The sequence below is a fragment of the Phaethon lepturus genome, unplaced genomic scaffold (genome assembly GCF_000687285.1).
Source record: "Phaethon lepturus isolate BGI_N335 unplaced genomic scaffold, ASM68728v1 scaffold18907, whole genome shotgun sequence".
NCBI lineage: Eukaryota > Metazoa > Chordata > Aves > Phaethontiformes > Phaethontidae > Phaethon > Phaethon lepturus.
In genome coordinates, this window is record NW_010552783.1 from 43712 (window position 1) to 66489 (window position 22778).

At 40.4% G+C, this 22778-nt stretch overlaps 1 protein-coding gene across 2 annotated transcripts in view; it reads left to right on the forward strand.

Annotated features, from left to right (window-relative positions):
• Window positions 1-22778, forward strand: part of MAPK10 (mitogen-activated protein kinase 10) — a 69454-nt gene that overhangs the window by 38899 nt on the left and 7777 nt on the right. Inside the window, exons 6-8 of one of the 2 annotated variants that reach the window (XM_010291336.1) lie at window positions 686-757; window positions 7594-7776; window positions 9960-10084. In XM_010291336.1, the coding sequence (XP_010289638.1) occupies window positions 686-757; window positions 7594-7776; window positions 9960-10084 (380 nt within the window). The remainder of the gene's footprint in view (window positions 1-685; window positions 758-7593; window positions 7777-9959; window positions 10085-22778) is intronic. The other variant, XM_010291335.1, reaches the window with a different exon arrangement.

The following is a 22778-nucleotide window of genomic DNA, read 5'->3' on the forward strand; positions in this document are numbered from 1 at the left end:
GTCTCAACTGTCATGATCTTGTAAGACTCTCAAGACCCCTATTGTGGACTGCTGGCTTCACTGAGGTTCAATGGAAGTAAGCCAACAGGCTCTAAAGCAAGCATTATTGGAGTCGGATGATCTCAACAAATTCTATTCATACCCCTGACTAAGAGGTGGATATGTCTTCACAAGGACCCAAGTCCCTTTTGTGGCTTCTGGCAGTTCAGCTTGTGAAAATATGCATCGATCTCTGGTAACTGAAAGGATGAAGGAAAAGCAATTTGCATATCCTCACTGAATACAGACACAAGCATTCATTTGCAATACAAAGCGGTATAAACCTAGGTAATGAATGCAAATGAAAACTTAAAGACAAAATTAGTTGGTAAATTTTAATTACAAAGTTGTATTATGACACAGTAGCCAGCCGTGGGTCTCACTTGGTTTTCTGTATTTAATAGTATTGTCTTTCATCCACACTGGGGTAAAGAAAACTGTTGGAGTCGATTTTTCTCAGACCTGCTATGTTGTCATGAAACTTGTACCCTCAAGCAGAAAAGCATCTGCAGAGACTGAAAGGCAGGTCTGTGTCTGCGGTGCGGGCTGCAGGCTCTGTGCTATAGCATGATTAGATAAGTCTTCTCATTTATTTGTTGTTCTGTTCCTGTTTCCTTGTTTACCTTCATTTCATTTTTGTTTTCAGTTGACATGTGGTCAGTAGGGTGCATCATGGGAGAAATGATTAAAGGTGCTGTGTTGTTTCCTGGCACTGATCGTATCCTTCCTAGCAGCCGTCTTGGCCTCAGTAGGTACTGCCAACCCTTTCCCCTCCAGCCCCTTCCCACTGGACTAGTGCTGACATACATTCGTGCTGTACCGAAAGGGCTGGGTTAAGTCCCACTGCAAAATCCTTGCAAACCAAAATGTCAATAAACCATTAGTGCCTCTCAGTAAAAGCCTTAGGTGGAAACCGCAGCGAGTATAGCGTAAGGAGATGGAAAACAACGTCCTACGTGGTTCATCAGAATCACTTTCTGTAGCCAGTGACCACTTGGGTTTAGTTTTGTTGTTATCAGTGTCTCTTTATTAATTTGGGTTGGGGTGGGTGTGTTTCATAAATGACAGGGTTTTTTTAAGTTCAGGTTGTAGCATGATAAACACAAGTCCCTGTTTACCTCACGATGGTGCCTAAGAGGTTCTGTATTGTAGAAAGAAGGTATGATTAACTCAGGCATGACTTTCAGAAATGCATATTTCTTTGCTTGTTTGCTCTGCAATTGGAATTGAAGTAGGAGAGTAGGAAATGGCTTCAGACTGGGGACAACTACTGCTTCCCAAGACTAAAATTATCACTTAACTTTGTAGCAATTTGATGACTCAGAAGGACAGGAATTTCCTTGGAAACTGTTGTAGTAGACTTCAGTCTGTCATCCTTTATTTAAGTACATGTAGCTACTATGTGAAAGCAGAATGTATTTTTGACATCAACAAGAAGTGATTTATAGATAAATGCATTACATCAGTGGACAAGCTGTCCAAGCAGACTAGGTATATGTACATTTTCCTTAGAGACCATTCTGCATTCAGGACTGAAGCAGCCATAATTGTTACTTTATTTGATGCTGTATTAAAGCTTTGATATATACTCTATTAATTATCAGATTGTGAAAGTGGCTTCTTCTTGTGCACGACAGCAACGGAGCTCCATGCATGCTTGATCTAAGTCCAGTGATTCATGGTCAGTGGGATTACACAATGAAAAATGGAGATGACCTGTGTACAAGTTTTCCTTCTAATTTAAACTCTGTACTTAGATGACACAGGCGTTTCCAGGCATTATTAATTTTTCTGTAACTTTCTCTGACATGTGTGTGTGTATACATACTTACTAATTGTTTAGCACTTCGCTTTTGCCCTCATTCACATTTTAAAGGGCTCAATGTTTTGATTAAAATGTGGAAAAAGTAATATCTGAAGAGCATTAAGGAAATGAAAGTAGGCAACGATATTAGTATTTTCACAGCCTTGTCTGGTAAGATTCTGATTTGTGTTTTGTCCAAAAAGTTGGATGAGCATTTGTGTACTGAAACGAATGCTAAAGTTTTCATATATCTGGAGCACGTATCACCTGCATATGTGAAAGTAAACCTTTCTCTTCTATGTGTTAATGTAAGTCGTTAGCATCTATATGTGCTCCATGAAGATTTTGGCCCGGGCTGTGCTTGTGTTTTCTGTCAATGTGGAGTGAGAAATTTAAGTTTGGGGGTTACCATAGTTCAGTGTTGTAGGTGGAACTGGTTTTATGTTAATAGACTTACGTTTTGTAAGATACCGTTTCAAGAAATCCCCATGTAAGTACAAAAAGCATTGAACATGTCTTATATAGCGCTTCAAAAACTGGTTTGTTTGGCGCAGCTGCATACTTGTTAAAAAGAAATCGCACAAAGCCTCTATAATTAAACCATTATGTGCTGTTTATTATTGCAATAACCCCACAGAAATTGGCATTACCAGCTGCTGATTGGTTTGGGATTGTTCTGTAATTGAGTTCACATTCTTCATTTGTATTTATAATACGTTGCTAAATTTGCGCTGTGTTCTATGTACCGCTCTGCTTTTCTTCTGCTGTTCCATGAATGTCTATTCTGTGAACAGAGAATGATGCCGTTGCCTTCTTTCAGGCCGCTGAGCACCCCACCTCAAAGCCACCTCTTCTCCACATCCACCCCCCCACCTCTCCCCTGCTGCTGAGGGGCTGCTGGCAGGGTTCGGCACTCTCTGCTGCTGTGCCCGTCTGGGCAGCTGAAAACCAGTCAGAAGGTTGCAAGGGCAGACCCAGCCTGCTGAGACTGATGGCCTCGTGGCACCATCTGCCTTAAATCTGCACAGAAAGTGTTTAGAGTTTCGGTAAAAAAGACACTTTCTTCAGACGTGCGGTGGAATTGGGCAGCTGTATAATTCCCTCAGCAGGGACCATGAGCCCTAAGAGCTTGAGGGCAGCATACTTAAGGATGTATTTAAGTGTAGAAGGAGCAAGAGTAATTAGAAACCTGTTTCTTAACAAAAAATAAAAAAAAACAAACCCACAACTTCCTCTTTGACATAAAACGGGTGTAAAACGGATTAAGACTAGCAGTGTACCAGAATTTATCGGCAATTTTTTCCTCACAGGCAGTGCTTCATTTCACAACCACACTGTGATTTGTGAAATTTGTGTCAATTTTTATGCATAAGTAACTGTGAAAAGCAGTTTTGAAATGGAAAGGTTGAATATTAATGGGAAATGCACTGTCAGTCATATATTTGGCTGCAAAATTTACTGTTTGCCATTTTCCAGTGATTAAGGAGTGTAGGTCATTTGATATTGTTTCTGTTTACAGAACCAAATGGTCTGTTCAGCTAACTGAAACAATTTCTATAGCAAAATAGAGCCATCTTACATGGTCGTGGAAAATTCATAGGCAGAAAGATAGGAAATGCCTTTGAGTACATGTGGAGTGGAGTGCTCAGATAGTCTGCAGCTCTGCTCCGCTCCTGATCCATTTGAATTCACTGACATGGCTTGGATGGAGCTGAGAACAGAATCCACCTCTCTTCTTTTTTAAACACCAGTTGTGAGTTAATGCTTTGCAGTGCCCAAAATCCCCATGGTCTTTACTGATCCTTGAAAAGTTACTATTGCTCTATCATTTTTGGTGTATGCAGTGATGCAGTTAATTGTAAGCTAAAGCTTCTTTTTTTTTTTTAATGTTATATGAAACTTCTTTTCAAGGTTGACAGCAGTAGTTCTGCTTACAGAGAAACTATTCTCATGAAGCTTGGATGAATTGTACCTTGAGCGAGAAGAAAATGGCAATATGGTTTGTTGTGTTGCCTCAGGAGCTTTTTGGAACAGTGACCGTACCTGTGAACTGACTCTTGTTCCATGTGTTCTTCTCAAAATTTTATGAGGAAGACTGTTACTCTTTTTCTCACCACTGCATAAATGATATGAAGAAGTTGAGAAAGTGCCTTAGTCCTCTGGTGAGCTGTGAAAGTGGTAGTTATACATGGATTTTTTTTTTTTTTTTTTTTTACACAGATGTATGTATTTTGGGCAGACAAGGAAGAAAGTGCCTTTAAATTCTGTAGTTGGGAATGCTTAGGAAGCAAGTATACATTCAGTAGAGAGATGTAAGGTTAGCGTGCTGTCAGCTTCTCTTAGTATAAATCACAGATGGCCATACAAGCTATTGCTTACAGAGCCTTGTTCTACAACTGCAAGCATGTTATGCATGTCGCAGAGATTGGGGTATAAGATTTTTATGCACAGCTTTACAGTTAATTTTCTAAATATTTAATAATGCTCATGTTTGTCAGCCGCCTCCTAGGTTAGGTACGTGATCATCGTGCATCCAGCTGTATACGTTACAAAGGTGGAAGTAGATACTGCAGTGGTGAGGAGACGTCCACGAGGGAGATGGTAATACTTATCCAAGGGCAAGATTGCAATCCTATGCTGCAGCATCTGGACTATCCACTAAGTACTGAGTTGCTTGCCGCTGTGTAAGCAAAGATGCTCAGCACCTGAATGAAGTGCCAGCAAAAAAAAAAATAGCAGTTGAAAATTTTAGTGAAGTTGTCATCATAGATATGCATCCAAAGGGTTAATGACAGCTACACAACCAACACTCCTATATCCTAACTTTCGAATGATCAGTAGTAATCTTTTTATTTACGTGCTACACATTATTTTTATTATCACCACATATTCTACTATAGCATATAAATAGCAACTACAGTTCCTAAAGTTGCAAAATATTTTCTGTTGCGGTCTAATTCTTACAAATGCCACATTCTTCTGAAAGCATTCACCTTGGCACAGAAAATGCTTTACACTTGCTGTCTTGTCAGATACTAGCATTTTCAATTTCTTTTGTGTGTTTTTTGTAAACTGTGTTGACATCAGTATGTAAATTATGGGACTGTGGAAAAAATATGTATCTGACACTGATGTCTCCCACAGTGAAGTTGGTTAGTCTGTTTTTTATTAACAAATGTATGTTTTAAAAAAGGTACAATTTAAAAAACAAAAAAAAAAAAAAAGGAAATTAGTTGAGCTATCGACTCTACAGTTGGTGCGACAATTCGGTGTTGGGGAGGGAAACACAGAGCTGCTCATAGTAATTATTTTAATTTTGACGAGTTAGGAGCATCAAAAATTTGTACCCGAAGCAATGCAGTTAGTTTTCGCTGGTGGAACATGCACATTTAAGGAGGAAACTCTCGGAAAGGTGGTTGCCTTAAGATTTTGAGATTGAAAAGAGATGAACTTACCCTGTCTGTTATGAAGGAAGAGCTCCGTGTCCATTTTGGTTTTGTTGTGCCTACCTTAACAAAAGCAAGATTTGACATGCCCTAGTCCTAACCATCTCCAGAAGAATCACGTTTAACCAGAAAGAGCAAATCCTGCTCCAGTGCAGTGTAGTGCAGTGCAAAGCTAGTGTAGATGTGCTGCTTGTGAAGCACACGTTTTCTTCTTGGTGAAGAAAGTGGATTCCAGTATGCTGGGCAGGGAAGCGCTTTGAAACAAGTCCTGTATTTGGCCCTCCCTGTTTATCAAACGGCCTTCACTCTGCACAGGGAACGCTTCCAAGTGATGCTTTTATCGCTTGGCTTTCTCACCCGCTTAGCTTCTCGTGGCACAACTAACAGCACCTTCATTTCTGTATGCTCTGTTCTTCTCTGCAAAGCATTTACACACTCTGTATTTTCAAGTTCCTCAGAACGACCTGCTTCTGAAATAGTCCAGCCAGCAAACAATGAGGTGTGCTAACTTGAATACAAGTTTAAAATGTCAAAACACTTTATTTTTCTCATAAAGTGTTTAATGATATATTCAGGCTGCTCTTTGAGCGGCTATAGTCTTGGATAAGTTTCTTGTTATTGCGATTCTTTATTCTTCTGTTCAGAAAAATGCATTTTTCAAGGACAACACAAGATACATACAACCTATGGAGTGTGTGTGTGGGAGGGGTTGTTCTACTTAAATTTACTGATTTAATTTAAAAAATGAAAGTTATTCAGAAAAATCTTTACAGACCACTACTATCTCTAGCAACCTTTTTCAGTTGAAATTAAAACCATTCAAAACACTGCTTCAGCATTCGTAAAGCATATGTTTAAATTATTTTCATTCCTTTAAATACCTTTGATTAAAGTGCTTTGATTGAAGTTGCAATTTTTAAATGGATTACTTGATTTTTGTTTAAATAAGGCAGTTCAGGTGAACCCAAATTAAGTCTGCCTTGAACTTTCAAGGTATGTGAAGATACTAAGTTTCCATTTCCTTAAACTAAAACGCTTTTATGAAAATCTGAAATTGCTACTGCACCAAAAAGCTGGTTTTTGCCTGACTTTTTTTTTTTTTTTCTTATCTTCATTCTGTGGACCTGATTTCTCTCCTAGATTGTGAGGAACTGTCTTTAGTATTTGGGAAACTTCTCTATACTTATGACACTCATAACAACAATAACTTAGAAGAATAATTAAAAAAATATACCTCTGTGCTGAAATGCTTTGAATGTTTGTCTTTTAAAAGCTTTTTGTTTCCAGTATGTTCTTAACAAAACTCCCTTCATCACATTTCTTAACATCAGAGCACCCATGGCTGCATGTACTCTTCCTTTTTTTTCTTTTATATTGTCAACAGATTCTTAGCACTGTGAATGAGACAGTGTGATGTAGAGATGGTACTGATTTTGTAGACATTTGCTTAATCTTTTTTTTTTTTTTGGCACAATAAGGCTTCTTCTGGCCATGGCTGGAAGAGCTACATAACACCTATCAGACGCCTAATTGTTATCTCAAAAAAAACTTAAGAAATCGCCACCAAAACAAATTGCCTGTAATATGATTTTTTTTTTTTAAGCATGGGAGCCTGTTTCGTATTAGTCAGTAACAGTTTAGCAAGGTAGCCGTCACATTTGCAGCTAGAGACATCCGTCTATACCCGAGGCATTATTTGCCTGTAGAAAATGCGTCCCAGTGCATTCTGATAAGACCGAACAGATTGCTTTTGAGGTGTTGCTGGCTGGGTGGTTGTAGCAAAATCAGCACCAATAAAGTTATTGGAGAGAGTAAAGGTACAAGTGCGATGCAGATGAGCCGAAGGTGACTCCTGTCCCCAGCAGAACTCCTTCGAGCCAGCTGGGCTTCACGCTCCACGGGCTGCATGGAGAGGGCAGGTGAAGGCGCCTTCGTCCCTGCTGTGCCCGCGTAGCCGAGGTGGCATAGAGGAAACTACCTGCCTGTAAAAAAAGGGAGTCCAAGCCATTGGACCGCAAGTTAAAAGTGGTAACAAGTGTTGACCCAAAGAGAAGCAGCTGTGTGTTTTCCCATGGTGGTTTTAGGATTGCACAATGCCCTCAAGTAAAGCTTAGATGTGAGAGAGAGTTTTGCCCTCCCAGCCTGTAGGACCTGGAGGCGTCATGATGAAAAAAGACAGTGACTGTAAAGATGTTATGAAGGGAGATAAACGCCTCTGAGGATTCCCGTAGAACACTCAAACAAAAGTGTCAGGAGACTACACTGGGATTTGTGTTTTTGTTTTCCTTAACTACTGACGTTCAGATATTGATCAGTGGAATAAAGTTATTGAGCAGCTGGGAACACCCTGCCCAGAATTCATGAAGAAGCTGCAGCCTACGGTACGGAACTATGTTGAGAACAGACCCAAGTACGCTGGCCTCACTTTCCCCAAACTTTTTCCAGACTCTCTCTTCCCAGCTGACTCGGAACACAACAAACTCAAAGGTATGTCTGACACAGGGACATGGTTCACATGTCAACAGCTACAATGCGATGAAAGGTTTTTTTCAATTTTTCTTCTCTCGAGTTGCACTCCTTTTTAATGCAGCTAGTTGCAGAGGTGAATGACTGCATGGGTTTTGTTCAGCTGAGAGGCAGCTTTTGGAAATGATTTTTGGAGACCCTGGTGCTTGGGCAGCCAAGGGAACATACATTATCACTGATGTATTGAGCATATCCCCATGTTCTCGGTGATGTTTCTGTACCATGAGGAACTGAGGTGTTCTTTTACTTTTATTCTTAATCCTGTAACACAAAGAAACAGTAGAACTTCCATCAGAAGATCTCGGCGCTTGCACTGTTTTGTTTTAGGTGAAAAACACCAGTTCAGCGAGATGCCTGCCTCATAGCTCTACCTTTGCTAGACAATAGAAAGATATTAGCAACGTCAGCCAAAATGGTCTTGATGTAACTGAGGTTTAATATCTGCTATGGGTGGATTTCTTCTTTTGAAAAATGCTGTGGGTCGGTTTGGATATGTGAAGTAGAGCACTAACTTAATTTCAGTGTGGCTAGATATACCCCTGTAAAATATAAGTTGCAATGATTTTCATCATATATCGAAATCTTGTTTTACTTGAACAGGACATTGACTTTTCAATTGGAAAGAGCGATTAATGTGTGTTTAGTATAGACAGGATTTCTTGCCACAGCTCTGGAATCCCTGGAAACTAGTCCTGTGTATCAGTTCTGCACCACTTAAGTACCTGGGGACACTTAATACAGTGGCACATAATGGTTTTAAATTGCTTGCAATTTGCATCTCGTTACATTACCCAGAATACTCTCCCAGTTAAGAACTGTTTCATAGCAAGGCTGCTGTCTCAGCTGTGGGAGCGAAGTGAAAGGTCTGAGCAGATGCTTTTAGATACATGGAATTTTAAACTCTTACTACAATAAAATTGGATAATGGAATTTTCTCAGGTTTGGAGTTAATGTACAGAAATGACTGTAAAACAGTGCTGTTATCTTTTGGATACAGGAAGCACATGCATTTGAGCGTACTGAATGCCAGTTTTTAAGATATAGTCACCGAACAAAAAACAGTGCATTAAAAAAAATCTGCTTGCGCATCGCAGTATCATCCCAAGCCCAGCCTAAATATTTCACCATAATGTAATGTTAATGATTTAATTAGATATTACTTTTACTCATCGATGTCTGATGAGATACCTAATAATACTTTTGCAGTTACATCTCTTTACCTTCTTTTTCCTTTAATTTTCTTTTACATTTACACAGGAAATAATTTTGAGCATGGAAGAGCTTAGGACACCACATTGATAATAATACTAGAAATATATGTTGTTATATTTTTTTTAAATGGGTTTAGATGGTATTTGTTACAAATTCTAAACAGTAAAAAACAATTTGGGTAATGGAAGGATGAATTTGTGGCCTGATAGGCACAATGGGCTGTATTATCAGGTAAAATAAATCAGTGTTGCAACACAAACCTCAATGTATATATACATTGTGTATTTCTGTAGTGGAGGATGATGTGTCCCACTGATTTAAATTTTGTTATGTGGGACAAACAAGACTGAAGAAGTTCCAAGGCACTTCCCCACCATTATGTGCTGATCCCAGGCTACAGATTTGCCATTGCTTCTAATGGGATGCCCTAAGACAAGCCTTGTACCTATGCTTCACTAAAATATTTGATGCCTCTCAGCAAGCCAGGTGAAAAACTTTAAAACATACAGAAAAGTTTGATGTTTTTCTGAGCCACTGTAAGAGTACCTGTACGTTTCAGGCTTTGATTTAGTAATGCCACGATTTTAGACTTCATTGTGCAAGCTTTTGTTTTCTGATCCGGGCAATAATACAGATAGCTCAAGCACATTTTTCTTGGCACGTTCAGCCCTCTACAGGGAACCTGCACACAACATGTACAATCTCACTGAAGCTGGTGAGGGGACTTACGCAGGTGTTGGCACCTTCCTAATGAATCCAACCTAAAATGATTACTGAAGAACTCTTGCTATAACGAGGCAAGGGGCGGAAGTACACACAGACAATTTCTAAAAGAACTGTGTCATTGTTACTCTCCTAACCCAATTAACCCTCCTCTGCAGGCAGCGATTATTTTGTACTAATGCTATGTTTATCTGATTTCATTGTTCTAGCCAGCCAAGCCAGGGACCTTTTATCAAAGATGCTAGTCATTGATCCGGCCAAGCGAATATCAGTAGACGAAGCCTTACAGCATCCATACATTAATGTCTGGTATGACCCAGCAGAAGTGGAGGCGGTAAGTGAGGCGTGACTCCTTACTTCAGACTGCTAAATGCAGATGTGATTCGTACATTCAACGAGCATGTTATAAAGAAACAATGTTGTGACGGTGGTGGTCTTCGGATTTATGTGAAATGAGATCTATAGGGACAAGATATATCTGTCTGTTAGATTAACTGGTAATAGATGGGAGAAGCAAAAACACTTCAAGCATGTGAAGCCATTTTCTTTCTTTTCATTGTCTTCTAGACAACGGGAATAAAGGATTTTGAACCCAGTAGCTCACCTGGTTTTTCTAGTTATAATCAGTCTGGCAAAAGATACTACCTTTCTCTCTAAACCTTTCCTTGTGGAAAACAGCAAGCATCACTTCTTATGTTTGTGTTCAAGGATATATGTGGAGAGGAGAATTAAACAAAATAATACAAAATCCTGAAGTCAGGATTCAGAAAAATCTTAGCAGGACAAATTCCTTAAAATGAAGCAGGGACTTGTGTGTTTTCCTGGGCCACGGTCCAATGTTCAGTATCATGTACACTGTGTGCAATGGAATGGAATTCCAGAGATGGAATTTTTCGTATAATCCTGCCACGCTGTAGACACCTTTCTGTATACCTTGATGAGGCTGGTGTTAACAGGAATAAGTGCAATTTGCAGGCACTTCAATGACATGGTGTAATAGGTATAGGTATAAATTCAGAGATGTTTTCTGTAATAATATGTATAAAATGCATGAAAACAGAGCTCAGTATTTCAAGAGGTTTAGAAATCTTACTTAACCACTGCAGGAAACTAAGACCCTGAACCTTGCAAAATTAAGTCACTGCTGTTTAGCAATATGCTCCAATTCAGTGCGTGTTCTGGAAAGTGACACAAACTTCAAAAGTAAACAGAATGCACAAAACCCTATCAAATTTTACGCGCATAAGATTTTTGCAGAGTATGTTACTTAGGAGTGCTTTATAGGGGATGGTTCTGCTATCTAGAGAGCCTTTAGGTTTTGTGTCTTGTTTAGTTTTATTCAAGAATTAAGTTTATCAGTTTGAAGCGTAAACATTTGATACCCTGCAGTATTTTACCCCCTGGCATGTACGTTTTCATTTCACATCCCTCTTGAAGATCTCCCTCCATTGTCAGATACTTTTGCTGTGTTTCCATGCATCTCCTAACTGCATTTTATGGAACTACTCCGATGTCCGAACTCAGATTTGGGTGCCTCTTTAGATGTGCTTTGCCTGTGAATTTAAGCATGGAGAGCCACTTCTGATGCAGAACAGGAAGGGAATTTGGTACAGTGGATATTTCAATGTAATGATTTGCCCAATTTCCAAATGTATGCTCTTAGTTGTATTTCAGATTGAAGAGGAGGTTGAATTTTTGTCACAATGAAGTTGCCTTTTTAGAAGGAAAAACTCGCCACACACACGTAGAATTACAGCTGATATTGAACCTTGTATTACTGTCCTCTCACGCAGACAGAGATCAGGGGTACGTCTATGGCTGAAGAGGCAATGGTGTTTGATTGTACCATGAAGTCCTCACGTGATCTAGAACAAACCACATCCTTTCTCTAGATTGTGACTGTAAAACAAATAATAATTATTTGTTTTGCCTGCCAGGTGAATTACCTTGAATCTAAGGAGCCCGCTAGCTCTCAAAAGCCTACAGTGGTTACATTCTAGTTCACTGAGGCATCAGTCTCTTGCACGCACCTCCGATCACCATAGATACCTATACAAATGTGGTGCCACACACTATCAAATCACATTCCTTGCATTTTCACTGTTGGCTGCATTTCATTGCTCAGTAAATGACTACAGAAGGTGGAAAGAAGTGGAAAACCGAACTCTCATTGCTCCCATAGCACCTCAAAGAACAGGGGACCTCCTGAGAGGAAGGAACAGAGCCTTTAAATATTCAACTTCAAATACTTGATGTTGTCCCCAGTTATTTGTAGTTTGCATCTTTGTCTGAATTGCATTTTTTTAGATAACCCTCTGTTCTCTTCACCCACCTGGTTCTTTGCACAGTTATTGTGTTGTTGACATGAGCTCAACATCAGTGTCCCCAGCTGCTTTCTCTGTCTCTCTTAGCTTCAAAGTTTTCTCTTCCAAAATATGCTATATCTTGTCAATAACATACTATAGCATCATACTAATACTTTTGTAATGAGTACTTTGACAGTGAAGTGTTATTGAATTGCTTTGACACCAGTCACTCTATGGTACAGAGACCCATCTTTTCTTGGGATCCCAGCAGGTTAAAAACCAGGAAGGTTCAGGCTGTGTGCAGTGTAACCTAAATAGAAGAACATGGGATTAATAAATATTCATTGTATTTTGTCAGAGTGCTAGAAATTCTCAAAAGGATCTGGCTTCACTTAACAGCCATTATTTTTCCAATCTCATTTTCAGAGGGAAAGTTAAACTGGAGGACTTTCTTTTTGCATTTAACAGTTTATTAAATTCTAAATTTCCATCTATTCATGCTGACACACCTTTAGTGGCTAGCTGTGAATCATTTACTAATTATTTTCTGGAGAAAACTTAACTCAGTTAGATTTTCTTTGCCTTTTGATTCAGCTGTTGATGTGCAGTCCATCTGTGCTTTTCATCAGCGTTATCTTGATGTTGGAATAAGTTTCTCAAACATTCATGGGAGATTGGTGGCTTTCCGTTCTTTCTCAAAAGAGTGTCCTGAGGTTCTGGGACTACTACTAACTGGCAGTGCCTTTACGAAGAGTACTTGTTGCGACACTGGAGAGAAAGTTTTACTTGTGCATCCGTGTTACAACGTGCCACTTCTGGCTGAATGCTTGATGTCTGATGGGCTATTAGTTCTTTATAAGACAGCAAGGTGCCTGTATGTGATAAACTTGGTAACATGAGTGATTTAGTGCTTCAAGCATGAAATAACTTGTTTCCTCTTGGAAAAAGCTGTGTTGGTGTGCACAACAGGCTGTGTCCATCTGTCTGTGACCTCAGACATGGATCAGGGGAACCTAGTGTAACATCCAGAATACCTTTTGGAGTGTCTGTTAACACTACACTGACATCTGATGTCTTAAATGATTACAGTTTCGTGCAGTAGTTTATATTATGCCCTAAGCCCCAGGCTCTGCATTAAGTGAATTCCCTTGTTCTACTTGTTGTTGCAGTTTTGTGTTATTAAGGGTATTGGATAAAGAATTGAATTACTATCATAAGAGTCTTTGCATTGATCTCAAATAAATACTTGACTGAAATATCTGCCTTGTTACCGTTGCAGAAGAGTTAGGATCAAATTCAGTAAATATTTCCTAATGCCATGCATTAAGCTGTCATCTTACGTATTTTGTTAGAACTTGCCAGCTTTGTAGCAGGGGTGGGAGTTGGTACTTATCTAAAAACATCCAGCAAATGAGCTCTTTGAGAGGTAGGTACTTTTTGCTGATTCATTTAATAATGTGACTCTGCGAATATGTCTATACTGAACTAAAGTGTAGAAGTTATAATAGGGTTCAATTGCATGGAGAAGTAGTATTCGAATGACGTGTAAAAACCTAAAAATGGTTTTCTGGCTCAATAATGTTATTTTTTGCAAAAAAAAAAAAACCTGCAAAGAACAGATTACAGTCTGATTCTTCCAGGTTGTGTACGTCTCAGGTTTCCCATTCCAATTTGAATGGAACAAGTAGTTTTTCCCTGTCATAGAATCATAGAATCATTTGGGTTGGAAGGGACCTTTAAAGGTCATCTAGTCCAACCCCCCTGCCATGAGCAGGGACATCTTCAACTAGATCAGGTTGCTCGGAGCCCTGTCCAGCCTGACCTTGAATGTTTCTGGGAATGGGATATCTACCACCTCTCTGGGCAACCTGGACCAGGGTTTTGCCACCGTCAATGTGAAAAGTTTCTCCCTTATGTCTAGTTTAAATCTGCTCTCTTTTAGTTTAAAACCATTACCCCTTGTCCTATTGCAACAGGCCCTACTTTGGTAAGCTATTTTATTAATGTGTGCTATGAAACAACTGCACCACCATCTTTCATCAGTGATTTTTCTAATGGATCTCTGGATCTATCCCACTGAATTTTGGAAGGTGGAAATGGAATTTACATCTGCCACTGGACCTCAGTTCTGCAGCTGAACCTATTTCTATTTGTAAACCAGAAGACTATTCTAGATGAAAGCGCAGTTGAAGTGTGTTGAAATCCTCACGCTACTAGTCTAGGTCCTTTTTGTCCACAGACTATGCCGTAGTTTGAGAAGCTTATAAAAAAGCCTCGTGGGAAATGTAGAGAAATGTGTACTGATCATTAACTGTTTCACTGAATGCAGTTAAGAGTGTCCTGGTGTGGTCTCAGCTTTTTGTGCCTCCCCATCTTAGTTGTGTTTGCTTTTGTCCTTCATTTATAGAAGATGGCTCCCAAATGAAAGACTACGATCTAAATAGTTTTTTCAAACCATCTAGCCCCATTTTTCCTTATGATTATTCATGTACAGATTTAGGACCTGTGTTCATGATTGGCATAGGTTGACAAAGTGTCCGTTCTCAGTATGTAATAAGTTGCATGAAATTGGTTTTGTTCCCTGTCTGGAAGATTTCCAACCCAAGGAAGAGCTGGTGATATTTTCTCTTTCCGTGACAGTCTTAGATAATAGTACAGTGGTGGAAAGAGATTGAGCCTATGTGGAGCACAGTAGCCATTCTTATTCAAACTAATGTCCTTTGCAACATTTATTCAACTCTTCTCTGTCTCTTAAAGGTGTTGTTTCCTATTTTGATTATCAGGAGACTGGCTATTTTTTTTTTTTGTATTCTCTTTGCTTAGTTCATGTTGAAATTCAGAAGTGCTATTTTTACTATGTTAGCCATTTTTGAAGCATTTGTCCCCTGGTACCTTTACCCCAAGATGATCTTTTGTTAAAACAGGTTTTAGGTGGGCATTTGTGTTCTGTATTTCACTAGAAATGCCACAGGTAGTCAGCATCAGATTTCATCCTTTTTTCACCCTTTTTGTGGATTTTCTTTGAGGTAATCATGAGCCTTACTAGTTTGCAATTGCTTGCTCCTGCATTTTACAAACATACTGTTTTGGAGCCTCTGAATTTTCTTCTTTTACAATTGCATTCAGTGAGTCTTCTCTTGTGTCAGAGTCTGGCTTCTGCAACTGGTCTCATCCAAGATGCGTAAATGTCTTCTTCCTGTCTGAGAACAAAGTTTTAGAGACAGAAATTTAAGAAAAACCTGTTTGTCTTTGACTCAGTAAAAGCTCGATACTTCAATTCTTTGTTTTCTGGGTTCTGACCCAAGCTGAATTACATCACTCCAGGTGTGATGAACAAGCAGATCAGGCAGAGGACTCGGGAGCACTTTACAGAAGCTTACTGGGCACTGCGGTGTTCTTCATCTTTTCCTCTTTTCCTTTACACAAGCAAGTACATTGTATTTGGGGATGTCTATTAGACTTCAACGCTGGCCAAGGGAGAAGAAAAGCTCTAAGCCAGATTTTACGTTCTTTCTATATCACAGACAACAGGTACTAACTGCAGTTTTTGCTTTGCCTTCCCCTTGTCTCTTCCTAGATGAGCACTTCACCCCACTAGCCCACAGCTTCAGACATTTGCATCTATTTCATGGGCGAGGAGCTAGAGGGTACGACAGGAGCCTTAGCTATTGACTGCAAAAAGGGGCAGGCAAGGACAGAGTGGAGGGAGGAGTGGGAGAAAGAAAGGATGAGCTAGCAAAGACGAATATTCTGCCACTTCCTTAGGGAGAGTTTGCAGAGGACTAGCTGGCACCTTAATGAATTCTGCTTTAGGATTTGCAGCATGACGAGGCTCTATGAAGCAACCCTGCAAATGTGCAGTTCAGGGAACTTGACAAGAGAGCGATAGGAAAATGAGTGATGGAGATGCTTTTGGTCACGTGTATTGTGCTTAACATCCCACTATTTTTCCTGATTGCCCCACTGGGGCTTAGAAGCCTGCAGTGTGTTGCGTCTGCCCACACTCCCTGCACTCTCTCTTCCGTAGCACTTGATAAGCACTTTTCCACAGAGTGAGATCTTTCATCACGAGACTAGAAGTTTGGTGGTGGGGTCTTGGTTGGGAGTTTTCTTTGAGTCGTCCTCCTCCCACAGTGTGAAATATGAGCCAGGATTCCTTCCACTGTCACTAACCCTGTAGAGTAGGGATAACACAGAAGTTAGGATACAGAGGTGTTAAACAAGATGGCCTTTTCAACCAGTATAGCACTGGGGGGGATTTAGTTAATTTAGCTATCTAGTTACATTACTCCTTCGCCCCAGTAAATCAGAAGCAGCTAGGCATCTGTTGTACAGTATTCATTTGGTTCAGAGGCCTGGGAGGACAGGCACCTGAAAGCATTTAATGGGACAGGAATTTTGACGTGAGCTGTCGCAATACCGTAAGATGTCAGTGTTTGCTGGAGTAGACCGTGGAGAGCACTGAAGGCAGCTCAGGGAGTAAATAGAGAGAATTTGGTGTCAAAGTTTAACCTGGAAGTAACGACCCTCTCCGTCTGCCCAGATTTACAGCATTATGAATGTGAGTGGAATAGACAAAATAGCCCTGTCCAGTTAAAAAGCAGACTAGTGAGACAATTACAGTCCCTTTTTATAAGTCTATTAAAAGTTTATGGTCTTCCACAGGCTGTATGGGGGCAATAAAACTATTATGTCCCATTCTAATGGGCACAGACTATACCACAAATGGGAAGTGGTAAGAAACGCGATACCCTTTCCCCCCCATGACGTGTAATAGGATTAAACTCTTCTGGTCAGCCTTAAATGCCATGTTGTGATTCCCTGATACAGAGAGGAACACAATTATTAGATGTGGCACTTGCTATTCACTAAAGCAGGAGGTTACACCAGCAGCACTGTGACTCTCCCGCAGGCTTCTGCATAAAAACAAACCACATCCAAAGCCCTCAATAGCTCTGAAATATTCATCATAGTCACATTTAGGAACAGGCCTTTGACAGTTTTTAAGCTTACCTGTGGGGTGAGTGGGTAAGCTAGATTTTGGATTTAGAGGAAATTCGTATGTCTAACATACTAACCTAGTTAGCTTCTTTTGAGCCCACTCAGCTTGCTGCAGTATCTTTGATAATAAAGTCACAGTGTTAAGTTCTCCAGAGCATACATCATTGCTCTGAAATTAACTTGAATAGTGTTACTCACAGGGAAGATAATTTCTGTATTCAACCATTTATAACTATCACACGTGTTTTTAAAAAATAGGAAAACATACAGATAATGTGTGTTTATGATTGTATGGAATTCCCCAAATTTTAGGAACTGTTGAAATCTGTTATCTGTCTTCACACCTAATATATATCTAAGGAATCCAGATTTCAAAGGGGGAAAGTATTATTTTCTAATATTACACAGGAAATCTATTGTAAAATCAGAATAGGAACATACAGATCTTCCTTATCTGTTTTATATCTAAGTTAAAGGTTCCTTCTTCCTGTATGTTACATGCAGAGACTGCCTCGGTTCCACTTTTAAACAAATACTATGTTTATTACTCTCGTGTTATGATATTTACTTTATCTACATAACAGCCTTTGGACTATTATCATGAATAAATGAGGCACACGATACTCTTTCTCCGTCAAAGTGCTCTTGTTCTATTTTTAGGAAAGAAGACATTTCCAGCATCTCTTGCCTCCACATGTAGTCTATCCCGTTTATTTTAGGTAACCTTAATATCTTCCTGATGACATACTAGCTTCTCTGTTTTCTTGGCTGAAAACGCTGTGCTTCAGACTTTGTTTTCATTTACACAGCTGCCTTTTTGAAGTTCCTATACTTTCTTATCCTTCATTGGGATGTTCTGTGAATAAATCCCAAATCTGATATTTAATTTTTCATGTCTCCCCTAATGTTTATGTGATGCTGCCTATATGCATGTCACTGGTTTTATCCCCAAATGTTTAAATTGTTTGTGAACAGAATGGATTCCTAGACACGTGCTTTAGAGTAGCTTTAGCATTGCCATCTATGTGGCTCTGAAATCAAATTTCAGAACACTTGTGCTGATTGTTCTCTAGGACTGTGTTGGCTTGAGCTGCCTGGTCACCAGTCTAATTCCCTCCATATTGTTGGCATTAGAAATAATTTTGAATGGGAGAGATACCTACTTACTGGTATCCAAGTCACATTCTTATGCAAGACTGGCTGCTTTCTACTCGTCCCCTTGATTTCTCAATTATTATGTCATTTCGTAAAAAAAAAATCAAGTAAAGATTTGTTTGCACATTTCTGGAAGATGCTATGTTAGAAGAATTTTTGCTTTTTCGGGGCAATTGTTTAGGACTTAATCTTGCATGTGTTTCATTCACCTATAAATGACTTTGGTTTGGAATCTTCTGTCCTGTCCAGGATAGAAACTGCTGCTATATTTTCTTAGCCCTGTATAAACTACCTATGACCAGATATACAATCTGTTCAGATGAATTTCAAGTTTCATAGTTTATCGTAAAAGAAAAAAAAAAATCACTCATGTCTTGTTTTACCTGTGAGGGCTGAGCACCCATGATGGCAGAGAAGCGCTTCTGGAGAGCTCTGCGACCTTGGCAAATAACACTTCAAAGAAGGTGTCACCTTCACGACACGTGACACTTCATGGCAAAATCGAGGCTGTCAGGTTGTGCATCTTTTCTGGTATTCTTTTCTCTGGGTCAGCTCTGTGTGGATAGATGTTGTATCTAAACTCTTCGGTGATCTGCCACAGAGCTTTTTTAGCAATCAGTTACAGGGTTTTCTGCTTAGAGGTTGATGGTGCACATCTGTTGTCTCACAAAAGAAGTTTGCAGCTCTGCTTTGTACACAGGCACAGATACTTCCTCTCGTCAGCAAGATCTACCCATTTATAGCTGGTTAATTATGGAAGCTGAACACAGCTCCCGCAGCAATCTTTGCTCATGTCAGTGAGAAGTAGCGGTTAGAGAAAAGGCATTTCTTTTCTTCTTTTTCTTTTCCAAACCAAACCGAAGCTTTTTCCAGCTTGCTGTTGTGCGTATCTGCAAGCTGTTCAGTCATCTGCGTGTAGCCAAATAATCTTGACTCCTGCTGCATGGTATCCTGACAGTCCAGCTGTTCAGAAAGAGCTTAGACCACAGTTTCTTTGATGCATGCAGGAACGAATGGGCACAGAGGCATCTCTTCTTCCATATCCGTAGTTGAGATCACGCTCAGCCCACTGTGGAGCCCCTGGGCAATACAGGGTGAGGTCCAAGGCCCTTGACACTCTCCTGTCTAGCTAGAGACCTCGGGCCTCTGGCGACAGCCCGCTGGTGTACTTTGCCTTGCACTACGAAAATAAGTAAGTATCAGTAACGCAGTCTAGGTTGTAGCAAAACAGAAGGAATTTTTATATTCACCTGTTATGAGGATCTAAGCCATTCAACAAATTTTATAACCTCACACCATTAATTTTTACAGCCTCCATTGCCTCTGTTGTTTGTATATTGCTAATTCTATGGTTGCCTTGTACGCCGCTCCACAGCTACTGCTCCAGACCCTGCGATTCTGGGGACAGGTGCAGGATCTAAGCCTTGCTCCTGCCAAGCTTTCTAAAAGCAGTTCATCCCAAGGTCTCCACTGTGCTGGCGCCAGCTCCGCAGAGGCAGGGAGGGAGATGGCAGGATTTATTCAAGTGTGAGCTCCAGCCCATTCCCTTTGCTTTCTAGCAGTGGCATACAAACCAACCCGTGTTGCTTTGGGAAAGTGAGAGTACATCAGCCTCAACATATGTTTTGCTTTTTTCCTTAGTGAAATACTTTTCCTTCCTGGGTATTAGCAAGGTATTGAACAAATACAGTAGTCTCCTGATGTTTATCTGACCACATGAATAAAAAGGTCTTTTGTGGGTTTTGTTTGGTTGGGGTTTTTTTGTTTTGGTCTTTTGTTCGTTTGTCTGCTTTAGAAAAAGGTCTGTGTGGATATTTTCTGGGGTTTTTTTTTGCAATTTGTAACATTCAATGAATGTTAAATTTAATACAAAAACATTTTACAAATCCATTTATAAAATGTAAAAGCCAAGAACCACTAAAACAACAAGGTATTATTTTAATATCTACGAGAAAGATTTAATTTATTCCACCCTAAAATAGATTCCATCCTAAAATAGATTCTATTCTTTGTTATTGTTGCCAATGCAATTGCTTACAAATCAATCTGATTTGGGGAGAAAATGGCTACCTTAAACTGAAGCTAGATGCTGCCACCCATCGGCTTGATCTACACTCTGCTTTTTGATTTAATGGTAGTTTAACTATATGTTTTCTGAAACCTGTACATACTAAATCATATAGGTCCCAGCTGGGGTGTGCTGTATGAAGGATTTGTGAGATTGTCTATAATACTGCAGCTGCATCCACATAGAAGATTAATAATTGTGAACTTGATCATTTTCTAAGGCATTTGACTTAGGCAGCAAAGTAGGTTTTTAGGCCAACCTTTGCACCAAGACTGAAATCAGGGGCCCAGGAGGACCCAGGTATGTCAGCTGCTCTGTCTGCTCCATTGCTGTGACAATGCTTCTGTTAAAAACCTCTCTTCCTCGCTCTAATTTTAGAGACTGTTTTTTAAAAAAAAAAAAACGAAACCCACAAACTAGGTAGCAGAAAATGGGTGGTCAGCCTGGAGGGAATTATCTAGGTTGGTAACAGTGTATTAAGCTTTGCGGTTCTCATTAAGATTAATGAGGATCATGGGAAAATAAATTCATTCCCGAAACTGTTGTGGCATTCTCAGCTCTGTGCCTTGAATCAATGAAAATATGTCATAAGGGCCCATTTCCTTATATCAGGGAATTTAGATGGGAAAACTTCATTTCCCCCTGAGTGAGAGTGGCCTGGCCCCTCAGCAGAGCTCCATTCACCTGTGTTCTGCACAGGCTTTAGAGGTTGTAGATCCTGCCTGTGTAAAGAGGAGGGATATATTCATGTCATTATCGTGCTAAATATTTGTTACCCTTGACACTCAGGTTCCTGACGAGAGCCATGTTTTCTAGCTGTGGGTTCTTCTAGCTCAGAAATAAAGTCTGCAGTATAAACACTGGTACAGCAGGAGGATGCTGTGCAGGAGCAGTTTCTGGCATCCTGCGGTGTGTGACGTACAGAGTTTGGTTGCTCTCCCTTGATTGTCTTCATAGCAAAACAGGAGTTTGGTAACAAAAGAGATTATTCTGGGTGCTCGTCCTGGAAAATGTCTTCATTTCCAGAATGTGTTAATCTAGGAAATAATTACTGCTGCTTTTCTGGTTGCCTGTTAGCCAATTCTGCCTGTTTAAGACATAGCTGAAATAAATTAGAAGTGACATAAGCCAAAGATTTTGTGGTTGTGTGAACGGAGGCCAGGAATGTGCATCTGATCACTCGTTCCTTTTGATTCTGTAACTTGTGTTTAGGAATTGAAGTAGTGAAGGAATCTATCCTCTTATTTCTGGCTGGGGGAGAAGTACCCCTGTTTTTCTATGGAAGCTGTAAAAAGAGTGTTTACACTTGGTAGGAGCAATTTTACCCACAGCCTGTGCTTTTTGTAAGCCCCTCCCCGAAGCTTTTAGGAAGGAAGGTACTTGCTGGATATTCTTGTCCAGCTGGGTTTACCTGCTTTCCTTCCACCTGACAGCAGCAGTGGGTCTGTTGCTGTGATCCAGACTACGGCTCAGCCAAATGCCTCCCCTGCTGCTACCATAAAAGCCAAGAGCCAGCTATGTAGTGAGCTGACAGCCCCTGTAAGTCTCCCATAAATTCCTAACCCCCCACGGCTTCCTCGTCTTCACCAGCTTTCTCTGCTGGTAGGACGTGCGTGCTGCAGGGCTGGCTGAGCAGCAGTCCAGCAGGCTCAGCTGGAGGAGCTGAGCTTACTTACCGCGTCCCGGGGCTCGATGGCGAGGCTCACCTGCACTCTTTCGTAGTGTTCAGCTCCCTGATGTCACAATCAGCAGAAACATGAGTCCCCGCGGACATTGCATCAATTTTGGTTGAATCTATCTTCAGCTTCAGGACTGACATGAAAGGACCAAGAAGGGTAGTTATGCTGAGTGTGAGAACAGCTGCACTGGTTTTGGACTCAGACTATGTGGTTGTGTCTCACCTTGCTGATGTAGCGAAACCTCAGGTACCCCTGCTGAGGCCTGGCACTCGCTTTAACTCATGGCATGTGTTTCAGGTTCCCTCTCAGCACCTTCTCAGATATGAGACTTGGCGGTCTGGGACCTCACCTAATTCCCTTGTCTTTAGCCCCAGTACAAATGTCACTCTGCAGGAATGTCTCTTGTTTTCAGTGGACTTGCCCAGTCCAGCTATCATAATTTTCCTGGTCCATATTGCGTCACTGAGCTATTACTTTCTAAGTTGTATCTGTGGCGTGTAAATGGTTTAATGGACTGATGGTGTTATGAGTCCTAAGAGCAAATTCTCAACTTCTTAGTGAATCAGAAAACAGCTTGGTAAATGTGCATTTAATAGTAGGATGTTTTGAAAGGGATGCAATGGCCGAGTGCCCAAGATGAAGGTCAGAGGAAATACCTAGAAGCGACAAAAGTATTGTGGATCTTGTTTCCATCTTCATTAGATAGTCTTACCTTGGATGCTGAAGCTTCTCGGTAGAAGGAAGGAGGAGAGAGTCCTCTGCCTTGCTGGCTGCTGTATTTGGCAGCTAACATGAGGAGAGATAATGAACACATGGTTT